We start from the raw sequence: 21349 nt of genomic DNA, 5'->3' as shown, positions 1-21349 counted from the left end.
TGGATGATACATATGACTAATCATCTCATATTAAACTTTCCTGAGATTATTTCCTGTCCTGCAACTGAAACATTGGCCTTTATATGGAATTGGGGGCTGATATTGCCTTCAGTTCTCTCCATGGTCTTTTAAAGTAAAATTATTCTGGTACAAAACATGATTTCATGACAATTTACCCCTGAAACATTTTTTTTTTTTTCCCCCCCACAGGTTGCTTTGAGTGCTGCATCAAATGTTTAGGCGGGGTGCCCTATGCATCACTGGTGGCTACCATCCTCTGCTTCTCTGGTGTTGCCCTCTTCTGTGGATGTGGCCATGTGGCTCTCACTGGCACTGTGACCATCCTGGAGACCCACTTTTCCAAGGTCACCACTGATCACACCATGCTGACCGATGTGTAAGTGACCTCGTACTCCGTGTGCGTTCTTAGTGCCTGCTTGTAATGCTCTTTTGGAGTCTGAGAAACACATAAAAATGATAACATCCTTTTAAACTTTGTCATTATTTAGAATATTGCCTCTTTCATGTGACAGTAGGATTACATTACACAATAAGATCACTGGAAAATGTGTTCTTGCATAACCACCACAGTAAAAGAAAGTCCAAAACTTGAGACGGATAACTCTTTTAATGAGGCTGACTTTATGGAGGCTATTTTTAGATGATAATGTCTCCCACATTCACCTTATACTTAAGAACAGTCCTAATATGGATCTTTTTTCTTTTTTCAACGGTGCATCCATTAATCCAGACAATAAAAGAGGGATGACATTAGACAGGCCTGCACATATGTTTTATGTTGGGGTGGATTTAGAGTGCGCTGTTTAATTTAAGAGGTCTGGAGCGGCCGTCTGTCTTTCAGCGGATGATTTCCAGAGACAAGCATCACCCGTTATCTCCCCATTTGGGCTTAGCGTCTTTCTTCATGTTTTAGAGAAGCTTGGAATCTATCTCAATCACAACCATCTGTTTATGACGTACCATCCCAGGTTACTCATGTTTTAAGGGCTGTGTGCCGAATTTCTTTTTACATGCAGCTATTTTCCACACTAGACAGTGGGATGTCATGCTGCTACTATACATGATATTTTAATGGATCTCTCCAGGTGCCAAAAAACCTCTTTTTTTTTTCTTTTTTCCCCCCTTACTGTTTTTAACCTATTGCAGCTTCACCGGCACAACTAAGTTTATGTGTGACATTGCTTTCCAACAGAATACAGCTGATGCAGTATGTCATCTACGGCATTGCTTCGTTTTTCTTCCTGTACGGGATCATTCTACTTGCTGAGGGCTTCTACACAACGAGTGCCGTCAAGGAACTGCACAGCGAGTTCAAGACCACCATCTGTGGACGCTGCATCAGTGGAATGGTATGTTAATACAACCGCACGCACGGCGCATATTTTATAAAGGTTTGATGCCATGCGATTAAAATGTAAAATGCATACTAGATGTTCATTCTAGGAATGAAGTATGACAATAAAAAGAGGATGAGTGATTCTTACAACTGTTTCATGGTTTTGAAGAGGATGCTGACATCGTACCATTTCTGTGTCCTCAGTTTGTGTTCCTCACATACATCCTGGGTGTGGCCTGGCTCGGTGTGTTCGGCTTCTCCGCTGTGCCCGTCTTCCTCTTCTACAACATGTGGTCTACCTGTGCTGCCATGAAGTCTCCCATAGCCAACCTCACAAACATTGACTCCATCTGCGTGGATGTACGTCAGTACGGTAAGAGAACAGCACTTTGTCCAAAAATGTCTTGTGTGGCATGATTAGCTTTGACATCGGACTATAAAAATAAATTCTAGTTATTGCGCACACTCTGGTGTCTAACAAACTGAACGATGTAATAAATGAGGTGGGTGAAGGGGGGGATTGCAACCTCTTTAAATCAAGCAATGTCTGCTTAGGAGCCCTCATCACATGTTGTATGTCATCGGATGGCAACTAGTGGAGTTCAACCAAAGTGTACTTTTTTTTTTTCTTTAAAGATCCGAAAAGGTAAATTTATCCAGTGAGTCACAAGAAAAAAGGTAAAAATTTCAGGAAAAAGATTGTAAAACCAAACATGTAACAAAAGGTGCAAGGTAGAAATTTGCACTGCTGATAAAAAAAAAAAAGAAAAAGATAAACCGGGGACTGAGGCAGATTAAAAGAGGTCAATATTGATGCAGCAGAGGCCAGGATTTACTTTGACTTTTTGGGTTCTCTTTTAGGCCCTTTGCAAGAAGGCGTTGTTTAAATAACAGAATGTACCAGAGTCCACATAAACATCCTCTTGGGCGTGTTGGTCTTAAAATAATGTGTGGTCAGGCACATTGTTGGTGCTTTGCTATCTTGAGGCACTGAAAGTGATTGGCCAACAAATATCTGGTCTTAAATTAAAGGTGCAGGATTTTACTGTTCTTATAAGGGCACATCATTAACATAGTAATATGTGTCTGCAGAGGAGGGTCCATGATGGATGTAGACTCTGCTTGTTACAAAATAAAAGGTTATTAGTGTGAACATCAATCTGCTCGAACAAGAGTACGAATAGATTTGTTCCCTCCGCAGAGAGAAAGAAGCGTTCTTTCCAACTACTGGACAAACCTGCCATTAAAACAGCAGTCCTGACTCTTTTAAAGGAAATGAAAGATGACGCTCTGATTGGTTTATTTCATGTAATGTGAAAACATATGATTGATTAAGAGCTACAACACCTTTGAACCATGCGCCTTACTTTGCGCTCACATGCACTTTTGACAGTGCGCTTAGTTCATTAAGATGCAGCCCTTTGTCCCTCTGAAAACATACATCGTATATTTACCATTATGCAAATGGATGAAACTTGCATTCGACCCTCCCCAACTGGTAAGTGCCGTCCTTCTTTTGTATCCTCAATTTGGAGTGCAGACTTTTCATTAGACTTTGAAGCCCGAGCTGAGATAACCCCGCTGACATTCCTAGCATTATTTTCTCAGACTATGGAAAGCTCCAGAGCCACAGAAGAAATCACACAGCTATTTTCACAGGCTTGTGTTCTGCTCCTCGTAGGGATAAAGGCATCCTCATGTGTGAAATCAGTGGAGTGCCCCATTGAATTGTTGAAATTTCATTATCGTTTTTCTCTTTGTAGTCAGTGGACATTACCTTGAGAGACTGTAGCTCAAGTGTTGTACTTCACAGGTTTGGTAATGGTATGCATGAATATGTGTGGGGAAAATGTAAACCTTTAAAATTCACGGCTGCAGGAATCATCCCGTGGAACGCCACACCAGGAAAGGCCTGTGGAGCCACGCTAGGTGACATCTGCAACACCAGTGAGGTGAGACGCTGTCTTCTGTCGACATGCATTTAAATGTCACACATCACATGCAGAGCAGGATTTTCTTTAAATTGAAGAATAATCACCGCTGCTTGTCTCCTTTCAGTTCTACCTGTCTTATCACCTGTACATCGTAGCGTGCGCTGGGGCCGGAGCCACTGTGATCGCTCTGGTAAGCTTCCCACCAGTCTCTCCATCCTCTCCCTTTAGCCCATCTTTGCATGGTTTGTATCTGCAGATCATGTGTCAAGTGCTCCTCTTCTCATTCCCATATGGTTTATGTAACCACACCAAGGATGATGACACATAGGCTTTTCCTCAGTCTTAATTCCATTTGCTGTTTACCCATCTGCTTAGATGCATATGGCCCTGTTTATTCCCAGTGGGGGGAAACAGTGTGCAGTTTGGACTTCTTGGTGTCACAATTACAATAACAAAACATCACAAATTCACAAGTAGGATATTGTAAAATGATACTTTATGTTCGTTAACATTTAACCTTGTTGAAAGCTGATTGGTCTCTTTACTAACTTGTCACAGCAGTGGTGACGAGGAGGTCACCGGCATGTACTCTTACCACCTTCTCTGTTCTCTTCCACCAGCTGATCTACATGATGGCTACCACTTATAACTTTGCTGTTTTGAAGTTTAAGAGTCGAGAAGACTGCTGCACTAAGTTTTAAACTGTTTTAAGAGTGCACCGTTTGAGGCTGTGCTGAGTAGAGACAGTTGCCACTGACAACAAATGAACTAAAAAAAACAAAAACAACAACCTGAGAATAGAAAACTCAACATCTCTCCATTAGTAATCACATGACATGTAAATAGCTGATTGTATGCTTCTTTTAGCATTTGGTATCCAGGGATATTGCTTGTCTGAGGACACCTGATGAAAGTTGTCTTCAGAGTGGGGTGGTGTTTAGTTGACTGGTTTTGTTCTGCTTTCCTCACTTATAGACACGTGACCTTCAGAATCTATAGAAATGTGCACAGCTAGAAAATCCACAACAGTGTTATTTATATTCGTAATGTGTGAAGTTGGTTTTGGCCTGCACAAAGGCGTCGGCTGAATAAGTAATTTAGATAAGAAAAACATATTTAGCATGCAGTACTTCCTCCGGCATAAAGCTGACGAGCATCAGTTCACTGCCGTCAGAGCTGAAATGCGAATTTGTGCACAACCTCCTGAAGGCACTTATGAAACACACATGTAAGATACTTGTGCAGGTTGTAACAGCCTATTTGAATAATCTAAATTCTGAGGTTTGATTGAGACATAGACTGCACCAAGCTCGTACATAGATGTACAGCATAAAGCCCTGAGTTAGTCCATGTGGACATCTGAGGACAAATATTGAAGGTGTTCTCAGGCTTCTTGTTTTTAATTGCCAGATTAGCGGTTTTGCTGAGGATGAATTTTAGTGCTACATTTGTAAAAGGACTCGTGGTAAAAGTGGTCGAGTGCCTCGTTCTTATACTTCTTTGAATTATTTGCTTATAGCCTTAAAATGTGGGTACCGACCCATGAAACACAGAAAAACTTCAGAATTATTTTTTTTGGTCACGAGTTAGATTCTAAACTGAACTAAAATCCTTTTTTGCAGATGAGTATTATGGCGACCAGTTGAGTATTGTAGATTTCAAAGTAACTGCACACAGCTAGCACTGCACACATGAAGGGTTAGGCCAGTACCAGGGGTATCGCACTTCTGCATGAGGCCCTAAACCTCAATTTAATTTCATGTATTTTATAAAATAAAATAAAAAAATCCTATTATAGAGTAGAGTAAATGTATTTTTTTCTATGAGAGCTGATGCTGGTATAGCCTCAGCTATGAAGTTGATGTTTTGTTTCATATATTTTCCTTTACTCTCTCAAAGTGCCATTAAAGAGCCATTTGTTTTTATCTTAACACTGAGCCTGCATGCTTACAATTTTCAGATTCTTTGATCTGTTTATAGTTACTTATACTCCATATTTCATATATTTAATTTTCTCCTAAGTTTTTTCAAGACTGTAGCTTTTACTTTCTATATAAAATAAACAATCTTTGTTTACAAAAGTACCTGGTCTATTTCTTATACATCTTACAGCGTTATAATACTGAAATGGGTACTGTATGGAGCAGGGTCAGATTCTCATGCTTTGCACTAACTTTCAACTTTTACAGCTGCGTGAAGCTTGCATGCAACAACCTCTGGCTTACTTCACTCACTCATCCTGTCACCTTAAAAGTGTCATTTCTGTAGTATTATGTATAGCAACTCCAGTAATAGTAATGATTGTAACAGTAATGTTACAATAACGGTAACGTCTTTTTAAGTGATGTCTTTTGTCACATTGTGTGTTTTAGATTGTTTTTAAAAGCTTAACTACACATTTGTGTATGTCTGTGATGTACGTACTGTAGCTCTGACTCCTGTAGCTTGCTTTGCATCTCTGACATGCTCACCGGCCATCCACCTCACCCTTCTCTTCCAGATCCACTTCCTCATGATTCTCTCAGCAAACTGGGCCTACCTTAAGGATGCCAGTCAAATGCATGCCTACCAAGACATCAAAATGAAGGAAGAGCGGGAGCTGCAGGACATCACCTCACGCTCAAAGGAATGCCTCAATTCCTACACATAAGGATATTCACACACTCACACGCACACGCGCACACACACACACACACGCACACGCACACACGCACACACACACACACACACACTGTGGCCAACCACTGTGGCCGCTTTGGACCAAGGCAACGCTCAGCTAAAATAACCTGCCAACTGCCTTGACACTAGCAGTACTAACCAGGCTCCCTAACAAACTAATGCATCAGTGTTGCTTTCTGCACTAACTCGCCAGGAAGTGTTTTTCAGAACTGCTATGTAAAGTTTCATTCATTCATTTATATGTTCCTGTATTTCTCTGTAGGAAAAGCTGTAGTTGTTGCCATTTGTATAGCCAGTTTTTGCTGGGGAAGCTTGAGACATTGCACTATTCTTATACAATGCATTCCAATGACAATTTTGTTTACCGTCTTGCCCTGTCTTTCTTCCGACCCCCTGTGGCCAGTGTTCAACTATAGTAAAGGTACAACATTTTATGTGTTTTTATAATTTTTTTTAAATCAAAAATGCAGATGAATTCTACACAACATGAAAGGCCTTACTTCCAATCTGCGTTAGTGTGTCACACTGTACTCACATCAACAAAAGATGTTTTATTTTGACTTAACAGTAAGGAAATTCTAAATTGTGCTCCAGATTCTCATATGTATGTGCTCCATGAAGACAGAATCCGTAATACTTGGGGAGTTAACTGTATTACATCTCAGTTAATGAGCCTTTGCGTGTTAATGATTGATTCTAGATTCTAATTTCCAATTGTACAGCTACTAAAGTCGTTCAGAACATTAATGGTCTACATTACCACTACCTCAGGTGTGCACTAGAGCCTATGGACAATTTAACTGGAACAAACAACACTCCTCCCTTCTATAAAATATGGTTTCAAAATCTGTAAAAAGATGCCTCAGACTCAACATGGATTTAAGTAGCTCCACAGCACATAATTATATAACGCAAAATGTATGGTTAATGCCATAAGAAGGACTTCCTCAATATGTGGACGATGCCAATAATGAGTCATATTCAACATATTTAATATCTTAAAATTTTGGTCTGTATTAAATGAGACAAAAGGACAAAAATGCATATTTGCCAATGAAGAGATAACTCATTCAGTTTTTCGCAGTTGTCTATTGTAATATCAGTACAATATGATCAAAAATGACTGGATTTTGATAATTCTTATGAAACAATAAAAACTATGTCCCATGTGAATTGTTACCATTTGACAGAGCTAAGACACATGAGGCGTGAACAATGTAAATGTATTACAAGTCAGGATTTTAGTATTCTTTTGTTGTTTTTAAAGATGAAAAGCTCTTAATTGTTTTCTAATTGCATCTGTTTTTAATGTGCAATTGTCATAATGTTGACATTATTACTCGTGTAATCTTTTATTGCTATTAGCTGAGTTACAGGGATAACTTGATGTTTCTTTGTTGCATGAAGACAACTGTTTCTGCAGTGACAAGTGATGTACAGTCATGTATGCTGACATCAGTAGTAGGCAGTGTTTGCCCGTTTCCTTTATTTTTTTCTAACCGCTACAGATTAACCCATGTTATGTAGCTCATTAGGTATAGATGTTTTTAGGTTATTCTAATCAATTTAAAAGTATATGAGTATTATTTTGTTGCCTGATAGTATACCTGAATTTTCTATGAATGTCAAGGGCTTCCTCCTGATTTACTGATACTTTTAATTCAACTTAAAAGTAAGAATTAGTCACAACACCAGTCACTTAAACAACTGTATAGAAATATAAATGGTAAATTTAGCCAAAGTATGTTAGTGTGACTTGCTGCCCAGTGTTCAAAACAGTATCTGAGATACTGTTGTATAAAACCTGCATTGTTCTATGTGGGAAAGGCTACAAGTGTACAGTGGCCGAGCAGAAAGATGACATGTACATCACATCTTATCTTTATCTGTTGTGTTTCCTGTTGAATGAACCAAAAAAAGTAAAGAAAAGGCTATCTATCAATCACCAGGAGGACAACAATCAATCAACAAGCATCCTGTCTGACTGGAAACACCCTTTTATGACACGACTCAACTGGCCTGTTGACTGTTTTTATGAAAATAAATAAAATAAAACAAACTTCTGTCTGTTGGGGAGTGTTTCTGTTTTGCATGGTAGAATATTTACATACAAAAGTGTTTCGTAGTGTACAGTTCATTTAAAAAAAAAAAAAAAAGTACATTTATTCATACATATGCAGTCAATACAAAAAAGTCCAATATACAAATCTTAAAATTTAAACAAGAAAGACTTCACACTTAAAACTGTAGAAGTCTGGAGAGACTTGTGTAATTCAGTGTATGATAGCACACCGGGACGATCAGCTCACCAGAAATCATCATCTTCATCCTTGTTTGAATATGCTGCAATGCTGGGAAAACAAAACCAGGTTAAGGACAGAAAAAAACAAAAGAAAAAATAGTTAAGTATTCTTTAAATTAAGTCAACATCCAGAACAAAACACAACATCAAAGAGACAAGGAGATGAGAAACCATGAAAGCAATTAAATGTTATTGGAAGAGGATTATGAATATTTATACATTTATTAAACTTCCTTCTCGTAACAACAAAGCTTTTGAATTAGAAGAGTTCTGATGTTTTATTCATGAATAAAGCCACGAATCTATTTTGTGTCGAGCCAAGTTACCTGTCTTCCTTCTCCACGGACAAACTCTTGGCCTCTGGGCTCATGTTTTCTGCTTCCTCTCTTTCAGGGCTCTAAAAAAAGAAAAGAAAAAGCAAATCACTCAGAGCAGCTGCTACAAGTCTGCAGTCAGCGGCATCAGAGAAATGTGTGTGCAGCTCACCTGTTTATGCTGCTTCTCTCTTGCTTCCAGGACCTTCTTCATGTATTTCTCCAGTGGATTTTCACCTTCAGACTCATCCCTATTGTTATCTGACTCTTCCTTCTGCTCCTCATCTCCTCCTTTCTTGACCTCCGTTTCCTCCTCTTCTAGTTGCTCCACGTCCTGCAAAATCTGGTTAGACAGAGACGCCGTCAACATTAGTTCATGTTGCCTTTCCTCAGCAAACAATAATAAGTTGTTCAGGAAAAGGAATTTCCTCATTGGAAGTTGGTGTAAGATAATCATTACCATCTCTTTCTCCAGTTGTTGAAGTTCTTGCAGCTCTCTCTCTCTGGCTTCCTCTTGCTGTCTTTGCCTTCGCTCTTGTCTTTCTTTTCGCTCTCTTTCCCATCTCTGCTCCTCATCTTCTTCTTCCTTCTCCTCCTCTTCTTCTCTGGCTGATTCAACTGAAGCTTGTGGCATCTCTAGAAAACATTGTGGACTGAAATGAGTTAGACCTTGTTTTGTTTTAAGAAGTAATTCACTGCAGACTGGCTACCATATGAGCTAAATGTGACAGATTCATAGCGTATACAGTAGATGATGGCGTTCTTGTCATTTGGGGTCAACCAAGATTATGGGTCATTACTGGGAGAACTAGCGACTCACCCGCCTGGCCCTGCAAGTCCGGTGGGTCTTCTGGGAGGTCCTGTGGGTGGGGGGCAGCGGGGCCGTCAGGGGCCTCCTCAGAGAGAGGGACAGCAGTGTCCAGGAGAAGCTCTGGAATGTGGCCGGGCTCTAGAGAGAGACATGCACAAAGAGATCTTTTATGCTCCACCATAATGCAACAGGGCCAGAGGACCGGCACAGAATACATAATCAGCTGTCCTTCATCTTCACCATTGTGCAAGGCCGCTGAAAGGACACTTTGGAGGCCGGTCACACACTCATTAAAAAACAGCCTATCCAAAATCCAAAGCCTTCAGACCGGATACACATTTTCGTTACTGGAATTTTGTTCAAATTATTGATAAACGCCAAATATTAAATCATTTTATTTGAAAAAAAAAAAAAAAAAAAAATTGCACCGAAAGATGGAGCGACTGCAAATTGATCACCCTTCTGCACTACTCGCATTAAGCAGCATATCCCTGAATACACTGAACGTTTTCCAGTTTTAGGAAAGTGAATCTGGGCCAGTTGTATCAGTCAAGTGCAATGCAAACAGTGTAACAACGATGTATGAGGGCATGATGTTTTAATTTAAATAACAGGGGAAAATAAAAAACAAATAGTAGTCTAGGGTACCTGACAAATCCCCTGCGAGATCCTCCAGGTTTATCTTCTCAGGCTCCGGAGACGACTCGGAGCTGGAGAAGACAGGCTGTTGCTGTGGTGGACTGAAGGGAACGGGGGTAAACATGAGGGCATTAGTATTCACCATCTTTCTAAGAATTGAGTATAAAATAAAGTCACATTGTCCTTGCCAAAGCTGTGCCAGATGGTACCTGGACTGGTCCCGCACTGTGCTCTTGAGCTGCGGACTGCGAGGTGGGCTGAACTCGGAGGAAAAGTCCCCTAAGGTCACCACATCATTGCGGGGGGGCCGAGAGAACTGTCTGTCAGACGGCAGCTGGGGGGACACTACTGGAGACAAAACGGCCTCTAATAGGAGCAAAGACTATATATTAGAAAACACCATCGCGGGAGAAGGATCATAATTCAAAGACTGACGTGTAACGATTTGGACAGATTGATGTGAATGTTTTTAAATTCAGGAGGGAAGTGTTTTGACAGGAGAAAACGTTGTATGAAGGTACCTGCTAAGATCTCTTTTTGAAGCTTATTCCTGGGAGAAGAGTGCGGAGTAGAAGACAGGCGTTTGGATGGAGCAGACCTTTCATCCTCAGGTTGACCATCTCTTAGGAACAAAGGTTCAGTAAATGAATGGAGACTGTGGTCAATGAAAACTGGAGCCTGGAGCCACTCGTGGTCTTCTGAGAAGGTCACTCTTGACTGTGCAGGTGGTGGTGAGGCATTTCTGGTGCCATAGGATGCCAAGGAGGTGGATCGGATAGTTTGAGGAGAGAGGGGTCTGTGTGAGATGTTGAGTCTGTGGGTTGGGTGGGAGTGTAAATGGTGAGAGTCTTGTTTCCTAAGAAAAGAGTCAGGGAGATGTGAAGGATATTTTTGCTGTGGGGAGAGAGGTCTTGGGGGAAGCATGTGTGAGATAGTGGAGTGCACTGCCCTCTGCTGGTAGTTCCTGTAGGCCTCCTCTAAAGTCTCGGCCTCCTTCTGAAGCTCCATGATCCGAGCCTTGGCTTCAGCCACCAGCTCAATGTCGGAGTCTGGAGAGTTGCTCCAAGCTGACTTGTGTCCTTGCGAGGGCCCACCTGTTTCACAATCATTGTTATAACCCACCCTGGCCCTCAGCAGAGATCTGTCCACATAGATGTCAGGGGGGACCAGCTTGTTGGCGCTGAGCTCCAGCACGGAGCGGTCAACGAGAGACGGCTTGGGGTTACGCAGCACTTCATTTTCAAGAGCTGCCATGATTGCGTGAATCACACAATGAAAGGGAAAAAGGAAAAGCAAAGAAGAGGAACGTTGAGCACTAATACAGAAAACCAACCACCATAAAAGATCTGCGCTAAAAGTTCGCTAAGCTATTTCCCAGAACTATTTACATGCAGCCATACCTTCTATAAATCCAGTTTCTACTACTGTAATGTGGCTTTCTTTCTTGTTTTTACAAAAGTTCCTATTATAGCATTTGGAACACATTTGAAATTGGGCCAAATATTTTCCTTTTTACAGATTTAACAGTCTATGGAATGACATGGTTGAGAACAGAATGAAAGCCTGTTTACAAAAAGCAGAAACAAAGTTGACTGCAAGTCATGTTTGACCAACTGCATCATACATAACTACTGGAACCAACATGATTCAAAGGTACACACTCCGAATCAAGCCACACTATGACACGGCAAACATTGCATGTGCCATCACGGGGTACCTTGTTGAGTTTGTCTCAGCTGCATCTTGATGTCCTCTACATGGTTCGCCATCCACTGTGACTTCTCTTCACACTCTATCAGCTGCGCCTTGAGCTGAGCAGACCGCTCCATCTGCACACAACAAATGACACGACATCACAGAACAAGTTATTGTTTGCAATTGGTACAAGGCCTGCGCAAAGTATAGGATAGAGGTCACCAGAAACACAGATTTTAGGACAAGTGCCAAATACTCAAGAAAGGATACTCCAGAGGTTATACAAAACTGTATTAAAAAAAACACTGATCACATAGTTTCCCACACTGGACTGTGATGTATGTGGCTGACCTCACTCTGGAGCTGCGCCTGCAGCACCTGCTTCTGGCTGCCAAACTCCTCCTCATCCAGCCTGTGAGCGCTCTGCAGCCTCCGAAGCTCCATCTGCAGAGCTATTTGCTCTTTGGACGGCTGGGCCATATCTGAGAGAGGGGTTATCAGAGTCACAACATCAAGTACAGCTCATTGTCCCAAAGGGTGTTCTGTTCTCGTGGGAAAACTCCCTCCTGAAACAGGATCTGTTGACGTAGTTCTGAGCGAAGGTGTAAATTTGGGAAAATACTGCATTTCACATTTTGGGCATGAATCTGTCCGGCATTAGATTACAACACAACGCTGTCGCTTCCTTTTGTCAGTGATGAGGAAAGAGGCCCACTGCTCCCTCACCCCATTCTCAAACACAAAGCATACTGTATCTCTCAGAGAGGTAAAATTGTGTTTGCCCTCTGTCTCTGCTCACTACGCTCTCTGCTCCCATTCACTCCACTTCTCATCCCCCTTCCCTCACTGGTCGTCTGCAAAGCTACAGAAACGGTGCAGAGGCCCCGCGTTGGCAGGCAAGACACATTCAGAAAGACTGAGCTCAGCCAGAGGCAGTGGGACAGACGGCCATGAATGCTTCACAGTACACTGCGCCTCACAGCAAACAATGAGCCCAGACTCGAGCTCTTTGACTACAACACAGGAGCTTTATCAGTTGTGAAAAAAAAAAAAAAGAGTACAGATATCCTGACATACTGATTTTAGATTAGGATTACATTTCTGAAGTAATGAACATGTTCCCAAACCACAGAGTAATCAGCTGTGCATTCGAACAGCCAGAGACAGGAAATCCCAATTCTGTTATTGGTATAAACTGGAGAGGGAAAATGCAGCTGGGAGGTACTTGGGAACAGCAGCCACTCTTCACCTGCACGGAGAAGCCGGTTTTCCTCTCGGGCTTCCTCCAGCTGTTTCTTCAGCAGCTGCAGCTGCGCCTGCAGCTCTGCTTTCTGTCTTTTCAAGATGGGGTAGTCACTCGTGGTCTCCAGTCTTTCCCTCAACAGCTCCTTCTGTTGAGTCAGCAGAGAAATCTGCTGCTGTGCTGTGTCTGACTCAACCTGCAGAAAAAAAAAAAAGAAAAAAAAAAAGGAACAGAGATTTGAAAACAGCAGGCGAACTAATTAACGTAAATGAATCACACTGTGAAGCATGCAGTTATTACAGGATCACACTGAATGATTAAAAATGTGAAAAACATAAATGTTACTATTTAGTTACAGGAGTCGTTTCACCACATGCCCACTGAGGAGGGTGAAATCAACACTGCTGGATGAAAGGGGATGATTTACCTGCAGCCGCTTCAGCTCTGAACATGCACGACTGTGCTCTTCCACCCTGGCATTAATAACAGTCGACTCCTTTTGAATATGAGCAGTCTCCACTGAAGAATAAAATGATGTAAACAAAATGTAAACGTGGTCAAGGCACACCGGGCATTGATCTTGCATTTCTTGAAATGCTCACCTTTGTTTCTGTTCTCACTTTCTCTGAGTCTTTCTGTCCTCTTGATGAAATCCTCCTTCAACTCAAGCTGATACCTGATTTTATAAAGAAATTAAATCAATTATTTAAAAGATTTCGCAAACTAAACCAATGCAAAACATCTTCATAATTACGTTTCCACCGAAATTATTCAAACCAGAAATTAACTTTTTAACAAAAGTGTGAACTTATTTGTGGACATTTATTCAGCAGGAACATATTTTCTCTAGAACTCACTGACAGCATTCAAACAGCTTTTGGATTTTAATGACAAAGATGATAGCGATGGACAATGAAGATTTAGACTACGTATAGAATGTTTTTACTTTAATGCTAGACAACAGTGACCTCCTCTGGTCACATGAGAAAGTCTTTACAAAAAAAAAAAAAATCACTTAAAATTAAGAGGTGTAGTGAATTTACAGAATAGACAGACTTGCATGGATGTGTGACTAAAGGGATGTTTTAGTTTTGTTTTTTATGAGGATGTGAGTCAAAACAAAACTGGACGTGTTGAACATGAAAATACCTGGACAGGTCATTCTTCAGCCTGTGGTCGTATGTGTCCTCCATCGTCTTCACGGCCAGTTCTCTCCTCCTCATCAGCTCTTCACTCGTCTTCACCTTCTCCTCATGAATTTGACAAGTCCTGTCATCACACAAACATTCATTATGAACTTGTGCCAACGATGAGAGAGCCTAGAAACCCCTTTACAGAAACAAACCGTAAAAAAGATCTTACTTTTCAAAAGCCTCCATTCTCATCCTCAGCTCATTTTCTCTGTTACGCAGTGTTTCTATTTCTTTCAGCACTGATTGTCTCTGCATGTAGACGTTTTTTTCCTCAATCTAAAGAAAAGAGAGACACGTATAACGACATCTATTAGACCGTCTTAGGTTTAAGCAGCTAGAAATTACCCACGTGAATACAGTAATGTTAAGAGCCTCCCATAATTAAACAAAATCAGGGTCCAAAAGTCTGACAGCACATCATCAGTCTGTCATATTTTCATGTAAACCTGGAAATAATCACAAAGCTGTCATTGACTGCCGTCCACTCTGCTGGTCTCTGACCTTTGGACTCCGGTGTACATGTTGAAGGTTTATCAGCATAGAACAACAACATATGAGCAATAACTTACCTCTTGTTGTTTTTGCAGTCGCTCGATGGCATTTTTCTCTCGGTCCATCAGCAGCTTTGCCTTCAACTCATAAGTCCTCCCCAGCTCTTGCTTCAGCTTATCAAATTCGTTATGAAATTTAGATTTTTCTTCCATTCTCACCTTTGCGATTTCGACATCTTTAAAATGTTCCATCTTAAAAAGAAAAGAATATATTGGGGCCACAGATGGAAAACTACAAAACTAGAGAACATTCTTAATTTTTCATATATATATATGTGTGTGTGTGTGTGTGTATGGATAGATATACCTTTGTTTTCATTTCTGCTTCCATCTGTGCTTCGGCTTCTTTTCTGTACGCAGCCAGCTTCGATTGGAATGAAAACATTTTGCCCTCGCTGTAACTGAAGCGCTCATATTCCTTGTCAATCATTTTCATCTTCTCGACTGTAAGGCAGCAAGACAACATTTAAAAGTCTAAAAGTTTGGAATATAAAAAGGTCAATTTCAGGGCATCAGTTCATCATACCAAGAGACTCTCCATAACTTGAGGAGCCGGTTGTCTGGGTGTCGGCATCGTGGCGCAGGCGGTGCGTATAATGGTGTGTTAGTTGTGTTAGAAGGCTGATCAGGAACCCTGCAAAGACATTATATATTAAGGACAAGACCTGGGAGCAGAAGGAGCTTTATTAGAAGGAACATGTCACTACACGTACCTTTATCTGTATTGTCTTTATTTGAAAACTGTAAACAAAAAATAATAAGGTTATTACTAATTTCATTTTGTCTTTATCTATTCTTATTTCAAGAAAAGTATTTTACGTTATTAATTACCAGGGACGTGTAAAGGGCAGATTCAGGACTAATTTTAAGAAGCTGAAGAAGATCTTCTTTTGCGAAAACCTGCCGAAATGTATCAAAAGACCAACATCTCCATCTGCACTTTATATATCTAACACTTCACGATACGGGAAAAATAATAATAATGTTTTAAAAAGCAGTAATACACACCTTGTCTTTACAAAAGCCACTTTCAGGGTAGAAAACAGAAAGTGTGTATTCATACCCTGACACACGCAGATGGTCAGCCACCATGCTGTTACAGGCTGAAACTAAGAGAGGTCCAGATTTCCCAGGTACCGGCCTGGGTACCGGTTCTGGTCCGGTGAGAGGTGGGTGCTTTAGTTCCTGTATGAGCTGATTTCTCAACTGAACCTGAAGAAGAACCAAAGATTGAAATGGACAAATTGGGAATACGCTCGTATGGCTACGAATAATTGTATTTGTTATTTGTATTACTTACTTTCAGTGTGTCAAGTACTCCTTTATTTTTAAAAGTTTGATATAGTCTTTTCCTCAGCTCATCCGGGGACAACGCTTCTTCTTTGGACGAGGACATAACGGCTGAGTCCCAACAGAAGAGTTAATAACAAAAGCGAGCTGGAGAGTTAAACCTTCCGTTTAAAAACAACGTTTAAAGTCGTGGTAGATGTTTTTTTTTTTCCACTCCTCTTCTTAACACCCGATAACACGAACATCTCCAAAAACAGAGTCATTTCGCCAGTTAGCAGCTTGACGACCAGAAAGCGTCTCCTTCAAGGAGGAGGTGTCCATTTACATCCGTCAACGGAAATGTTTAAATACGCGCAGGCTCATAGTTATGACGTAATGTCAATAGTGATTTATTTATCCTCATTTAATAATATAATAGTTACTTAATACAATACTAGACAACATGAGCCCATTTTGATTTTAAATCATCTTTACAACAGATTCTATAAATAATAATAATAATAATTTAAAAAAAAAAAACATTTAGCTGCTTGGCTATGTCGTCATCTCTTCGCGACTGCTCTTTCGGCTCTTCAGGAAGCAGGTAAACAAACGTCGGTTTTTTTTTTTGTTTGTTTGTTTTTTAATCAATTTTAAATAAGTCCTTACGCTGCATTCTCACATTGTTTCTATTCGTGTCATGTTTGCTTTTAGTATCACAAAAAAAAAATAAAAAAAATAATCCCTTCCAGACTTTAATCGACGGAAGTGTCCGTGAACGTTAGCCTGGTTTGAACTGGTTCCGAAGGGGCTGTTTAACTTCGCCAAAACAACAGGAGGAAACCATGTCGGGAAGCTTCTACTTTGTCATGGTCGGTCATCACGATAATCCTGTATTTGAGATGGAGTTCTTGCCAGCTGGGAAGTCTGAATCAAAGGTAACGCGACCATTATTGAGCCCTGGACCGCTCGCAGATCCGCACTGCGCATGCGCCAAACACGAAAACCACGAAACTGCGGTGCAGAGACTTTCGCACTTTATTTTCATTGGAAATAATATTTTCTGTCAATTCTTTATCGCTTGTTCGATGAGTTGTTTTTCGTTTCTCACCACAGGATGACCATCGTCACCTCAACCAGTTCATTGCTCACGCAGCCCTGGATTTGGTGGATGAGAACATGTGGCTGTCCAACAGTATGTACTTGAAAACTGTGGACAAGTTCAACGAGTGGTTTGTTTCTGCCTTTGTCACTGCAGGACATATCCTTTTTTTCTTCTTCTATTCCATGCAGGAGTAAATAAAAAAGCACACCTTTGCTATTCCAAAATCAAGTGTGCATGTGTGAGAGAAAGCAGCAGGACATTATAACTATTTATGATTTCATTTCACTTGATTCCTTCCTTCCTTCTTATGAATAATGCATAAATTAATAGATAGCTGAAAACCTCATGAAGGCAGGTGCCTGGTCTGGCAATGCAAATCAAAATGAAATTAAATCAACGAAAATAAAATAAAATAGCTGAATGTAGGATTAAAAAGCTGTTACTGACAGAAAAGACAGACAAACATCTGCATTGCTACTTTAGTCATGTTTTACGAACTAATTTCAGAGGTGTACATCTCAAACAGTTTGTTGATTAATCAAAAGAAAAATACCACTTTAGAAAAATTGATTCATCATTTATTGAGCAATATTTCTACAGCAGTTCTTTCTGTTGGTTAAACAAAACAAGCACTTTGAAGATGTCACCTTGGACTGTGAGTAATCATTTTGTTATAATAATTGTTAATTAATTGTTGTAGACCTACTGCCGTTACCTGACATGTTAGTTTGAAGTATAATGTGATTAGTTAGTGAGGCGTCATTCTGTTTAGTCATATTCAATCCATTCATTGGCATGGCTTTGTTTTCCTTAATTATTGGCCACACATATAAGATTCATCATGCTGCATGATGTGCGGCAAGAAGATGGAATCAAAAACTTTTTTAACGATGTATATGATTTATACATTAAGGTAAGTAGTCTTGCATATAATTGGAATAACTTGGATTAACAGGGATTAATATTTGGTCTGTTTCACCTTCAGCATTTGAATTGAATCATCGGTTTTGTCTTCCTAGTTTGCAATGAATCCATTCTACGAAATCAACGCACCAATCCGCTCGACAGCTTTTGAGAGGAAAGTCCAGTTTCTTGGAAAGAAACATCTCCTGAGTTAGATCACTTCACAGAAGGATTTGAATGTGTCGCGTCCCTTTGTTGTATATACTTAAAAACACTAGTTTGATGTCTGTCGTTTCCTGTTTTACAAAATTGTACTCGACACGAATGGGAGTTTGTATAAAATGTTTTGTCTGATGTAATTCTTATGGAAAGTTTTGATTTATCCCCTCCCCCCCATGAAGTGGGATGTGGGTACGGCTACTTGTTGTGATTATCCACATAAGGCATAAACTTCAATTTATCCCAAAAGTGCTTTTCCAATAATGAATAAATCTTTTATAGCCACAACCTTATGTCTTGACATGTTTAGGTGCAGCAGCTTGGAAAGAGTCACTTCAGTTCTAAACCTTGAATATCGAACTGACTCCTCAACAGTTAAGTTTTTGGGCTACAAAACAGGATCAACAGACAAATTGTCAGGGGGTTTATTTATCATTTGACATACCAGTAGTACAACCTTGAACATAAATGAAATCTGAATGAGCAACAGTTAGGGTAAATTAATAGTTCACCTTATTAAAATATTAAGCAGTGGGGAAAGACTTCCAACTGTAAGTATATAAAGTGTTAATTAAGAGTGCTTTTTAATATAAAAATCATTATTTCAAACAATAAACCCAGCAATGAGGAGGAAGGATAACTCAATCATGACCACCACTTCATTACACTTTCAGTAATCTTCTTATGGTTTGATTCAGTTATTTTTTTTCAAGGTAAAAACTGCTTACAAAATACAAAAGTTTCCAGAAACTTAAATATACTATATGCCATGCATGTTAAGTTTGCTTTTAATATTTATTTTCTGGTCGGGAACTTATCCCTCAGTGCGTCCAGCACATAATCATAATGTATTCACAATGCAGAATGTGCACAAACAAGACCTAAAGGTGCAGTAATCACAAGCCTCAATTTGTTAGTTTTACAAAGTACTGCCTTAGCTACTTCAATGTTACCGAGAGGTACAAATTATTTTAATTAAGCCATTATTGTAATATAAATCGGTCATCGCTCTGCACGATCACATTTGGGAGTGTAATTTAGAAACCCTGCACTCCCCAAGTAGCACACATCAAAACACAGACTTTAGGAGTCGCATTATAATTTTCCTTTAAGACAGAATTTTACATTTAACCATCTGAGGTCATGAAAGTTTTCAGTGACCTCAGTAGTTTTGGTCCAACATGATATGCTCCCTTTTTATACTGACTTTTAAATCGTGGCAGAGCAAAGTCAATGATTCAGTGCCTTGAGGTTTATTTGTAATTAGACTGGGATGAATTTAGTGTTTGTGTATTTTTTTTTTTTTTTTTTTTTTTTAAACGGAGGTCAGACACTTTGCATGATCAAACTTTCAACAGTGTAACAAATCACAAGGCCAGTAGCATGATTTGTTTAAATAAGAGGTTACAGCATTGCACACCTACAGCCTCATCACACAACAGCAAATTCACGTTAGTGATAAATCCTGGATGTTATGAACAGCAAGTGGCAGCAGAGCGAGGCTTTCTGTGGAGCTTGACCGTGTCCGTGGGTATGAGGTGGTCCGTTCTTTCATCCATTGCCAACACTCTACGCACGGCCTCCTCGAAGGCCACCGCCACGTTGGTGGCGTCCTTGGCACTGGTCTCATAATAGGGGGAGTCACCATTCTCCCGGCACCACTGTTGAGCCTCCTCGGCGGACACCTGCCTTTCCGGCACATCCAATTTGTTTCCCAAGATTACGAAGGGGAACTTCTCCGGTTCCTTGACATCCGCGTAGTAGATGAATTCCTTCTTCCAGTTGCCCAAGTTGAGAAAACTCTGGTTGTCGTCTACACTGAAGGTGAGCAGGCAGCAATCAGAGCCGCGGTAGAAAGGAGTCCTCAGGCTGCGGAAGCGCTCCTGGCCGGCGGTGTCCCAGATCTGCAGGGTGACCTGGTGGCCGTCCACCTCCAGGTCCTTGTTGAGGAACTCCACTCCGATGGTGTGGAAAAGGTGAGCGTCAAACTTGTTGGTGACATACCGGTTCATGATGGAGCTCTTTCCCACGCCGCCATCACCCAGCAGGATAACTTTCAGCAGGGATGTCTTTGTTGTCATGGCTGTTCACTCCCAGATGACCACTTTGGAAAAAACAAACAAAAAAAACTGACCTAATGGAGAGACAACAACGTGTGAGGGATATATACATATATATATATATATATATGAATCATCTGCACACCAGCATGGTGGCATTTTGAAACATGAACTCTCTATTTGTCTCACCAATGCTTGATTTAGTTTTTTGTAAACCTTCTCCTCTTGTCCAGATCATGTGCAGTAAACAACAAGTCCTCGGTCACATGCTCATACGCGTGTTGTTGATGCGAGCAGCCATGCAGGTGACGTTCAACCAGCTGTAACACAATGACAACAATCACGTTCCTGATTGACAGATGGTCCTGCAACATATCGATTATGTATACTCTAAACAAGGTGTTTCATTTGTGAGGTATGACGAGGCTGGCGTGTTAACAGAAGGAGTCGGAATGATGAGTTTATGTCATCGAAGCTGGACTAACATGATAAAAGGAACAAAAAACAAAAAACAGCTGGAGCTGAGTCGGAAACCTAAAATCAGCTGGCGGTGGTTTACGTGCAGGTAATAGTGCAAGTAGCATAACTCACTGTTTGGGTCAAAGCAGCTGCGGAGCCACCGATAGTTCAACCACGAAATATTAAGGAGTAATACTGCTGGATTCGCGTGACAGCTCCTTTGGCCCCCGGCGCGTCTCGAGAATCGATAAATATCAGGTCGCGGCGTTTCCTGGTGGACTCCGGCGGCTCGGTGCTAACGCGGCTAGCTGCTAACGAGGCTAGCGGGGACCGCGTCAGATCATGTGATCACGTCAGACGGAAACAACCAACGAGCGCTGAGGTTCCGTCTCGGGCCACCGCGACTTCTGCATGTAATATTCATTATTGTCACACCGTTATTATGAGAAGAACAAATAATAAAAAATAAAAAAAATAAAAAAAAGTTAAAGTATGGACGTATTTCCAGCAAAAATGTGCAAAAATCATTGTGCAGCAAAACGGTTCCTGTCTTGTGTTTTACTGTAGCCAATATATATTTTTATATATATGATATATTGGAACAGTATTACTGGTG

At 40.6% G+C, this 21349-nt stretch overlaps 4 protein-coding genes across 9 annotated transcripts in view; 2 read left to right on the top strand and 2 right to left on the bottom strand.

The window, feature by feature from the left end:
• Positions 1-8029, top strand: part of gpm6bb (glycoprotein M6Bb) — a 29407-nt gene extending 21378 nt beyond the window's left edge. For 2 of the 3 annotated variants that reach the window (XM_069153951.1, XM_069153950.1), the window contains exons 2-7: positions 211-397; positions 1214-1370; positions 1562-1730; positions 3236-3309; positions 3416-3481; positions 5792-8029. In XM_069153951.1, coding sequence (XP_069010052.1) covers positions 211-397; positions 1214-1370; positions 1562-1730; positions 3236-3309; positions 3416-3481; positions 5792-5941 — 803 coding nt within the window. In that variant the 3' untranslated portion in view covers positions 5942-8029. Of the gene's footprint in view, positions 1-210; positions 398-1213; positions 1371-1561; positions 1731-3235; positions 3310-3415; positions 3482-3911; positions 5373-5791 lie in introns of those variants that run through there. The other variant, XM_069153952.1, reaches the window with a different exon arrangement.
• A 41-nt stretch (positions 8030-8070) lies between these two features.
• ofd1 (OFD1 centriole and centriolar satellite protein) lies at positions 8071-16330 on the bottom strand. Its single transcript, XM_069153949.1, has 22 exons — positions 16019-16330; positions 15727-15930; positions 15550-15618; positions 15432-15459; positions 15245-15352; positions 15026-15162; positions 14737-14910; positions 14337-14443; positions 14124-14243; positions 13577-13650; positions 13402-13493; positions 12981-13170; positions 12083-12213; positions 11754-11865; positions 10558-11283; positions 10246-10402; positions 10046-10137; positions 9407-9535; positions 9047-9222; positions 8759-8929; positions 8599-8669; positions 8071-8321 (listed from the first exon to the last, which is right to left on the bottom strand). The coding sequence occupies exons 1-22, from the start codon at positions 16112-16114 to the stop codon at positions 8276-8278; spliced, it is 3210 nt and encodes a 1069-aa protein (XP_069010050.1). The 5' UTR covers positions 16115-16330; the 3' UTR covers positions 8071-8275.
• A 229-nt stretch (positions 16331-16559) lies between these two features.
• trappc2 (trafficking protein particle complex subunit 2) lies at positions 16560-18502 on the top strand. Its single transcript, XM_069153948.1, has 5 exons — positions 16560-16591; positions 16740-16925; positions 17104-17252; positions 17924-18005; positions 18112-18502. Exons 2-5 carry the CDS (start codon positions 16833-16835, stop codon positions 18208-18210), a joined length of 423 nt encoding a protein of 140 aa, XP_069010049.1. The 5' UTR covers positions 16560-16591; positions 16740-16832; the 3' UTR covers positions 18211-18502.
• A 121-nt stretch (positions 18503-18623) lies between these two features.
• rab9a (RAB9A, member RAS oncogene family) lies at positions 18624-21077 on the bottom strand. 4 transcript variants are annotated; one of them, XM_069153944.1, is made up of 3 exons: positions 20866-21077; positions 20464-20594; positions 18624-20318 (listed from the first exon to the last, which is right to left on the bottom strand). In XM_069153944.1, the coding sequence occupies exon 3, from the start codon at positions 20293-20295 to the stop codon at positions 19687-19689; it is 609 nt and encodes a 202-aa protein (XP_069010045.1). In that variant the 5' UTR covers positions 20296-20318; positions 20464-20594; positions 20866-21077; the 3' UTR covers positions 18624-19686. The 4 variants fall into 4 exon arrangements, with proteins under 4 accessions (XP_069010045.1, XP_069010044.1, XP_069010046.1 ...); XM_069153943.1 differs by having other exon boundaries at positions 18624-20348; positions 20866-21076; XM_069153945.1 differs by lacking the exon at positions 20464-20594 and having other exon boundaries at positions 18624-20348.
• Between the last annotated feature and the right edge of the window lie 272 nt (positions 21078-21349).

This window comes from Embiotoca jacksoni, unplaced genomic scaffold (assembly GCF_022577435.1).
Source record: "Embiotoca jacksoni isolate LCO1_2020_lvr unplaced genomic scaffold, fEmbJac1.0.p SCAF_2, whole genome shotgun sequence".
Lineage (NCBI taxonomy): Eukaryota > Metazoa > Chordata > Actinopteri > Embiotocidae > Embiotoca > Embiotoca jacksoni.
The sequence above is the reverse complement of the archived record's forward strand: the minus strand, read 5'-3'. Positions and strand labels throughout refer to the sequence as shown.

Excerpts from the sequence above, each read along its gene's own strand:
- ofd1 (XM_069153949.1), bottom strand. The coding sequence starts at position 16,114 with ATGTCCTCGTCCAAAGAAGAAGCGTTGTCCCCGGATGAGCTGAGGAAA. Across the intron at positions 15,931-16,018 it reads GAGTACTTGACACACTGAAA|GTTCAGTTGAGAAATCAGCT; the intron begins GTAAGTAATACA and ends GTTCTTCTTCAG. Across the intron at positions 15,163-15,244 it reads AAGTTATGGAGAGTCTCTTG|TCGAGAAGATGAAAATGATT; the intron begins GTATGATGAACT and ends GCTGCCTTACAG.
- trappc2 (XM_069153948.1), top strand. The coding sequence starts at position 16,833 with ATGTCGGGAAGCTTCTACTTTGTCATGGTCGGTCATCACGATAATCCT. Across the intron at positions 16,926-17,103 it reads CTGGGAAGTCTGAATCAAAG|GATGACCATCGTCACCTCAA; the intron begins GTAACGCGACCA and ends TTCTCACCACAG. Across the intron at positions 18,006-18,111 it reads TATATGATTTATACATTAAG|TTTGCAATGAATCCATTCTA; the intron begins GTAAGTAGTCTT and ends TTGTCTTCCTAG.
- rab9a (XM_069153944.1), bottom strand. The coding sequence starts at position 20,295 with ATGACAACAAAGACATCCCTGCTGAAAGTTATCCTGCTGGGTGATGGC.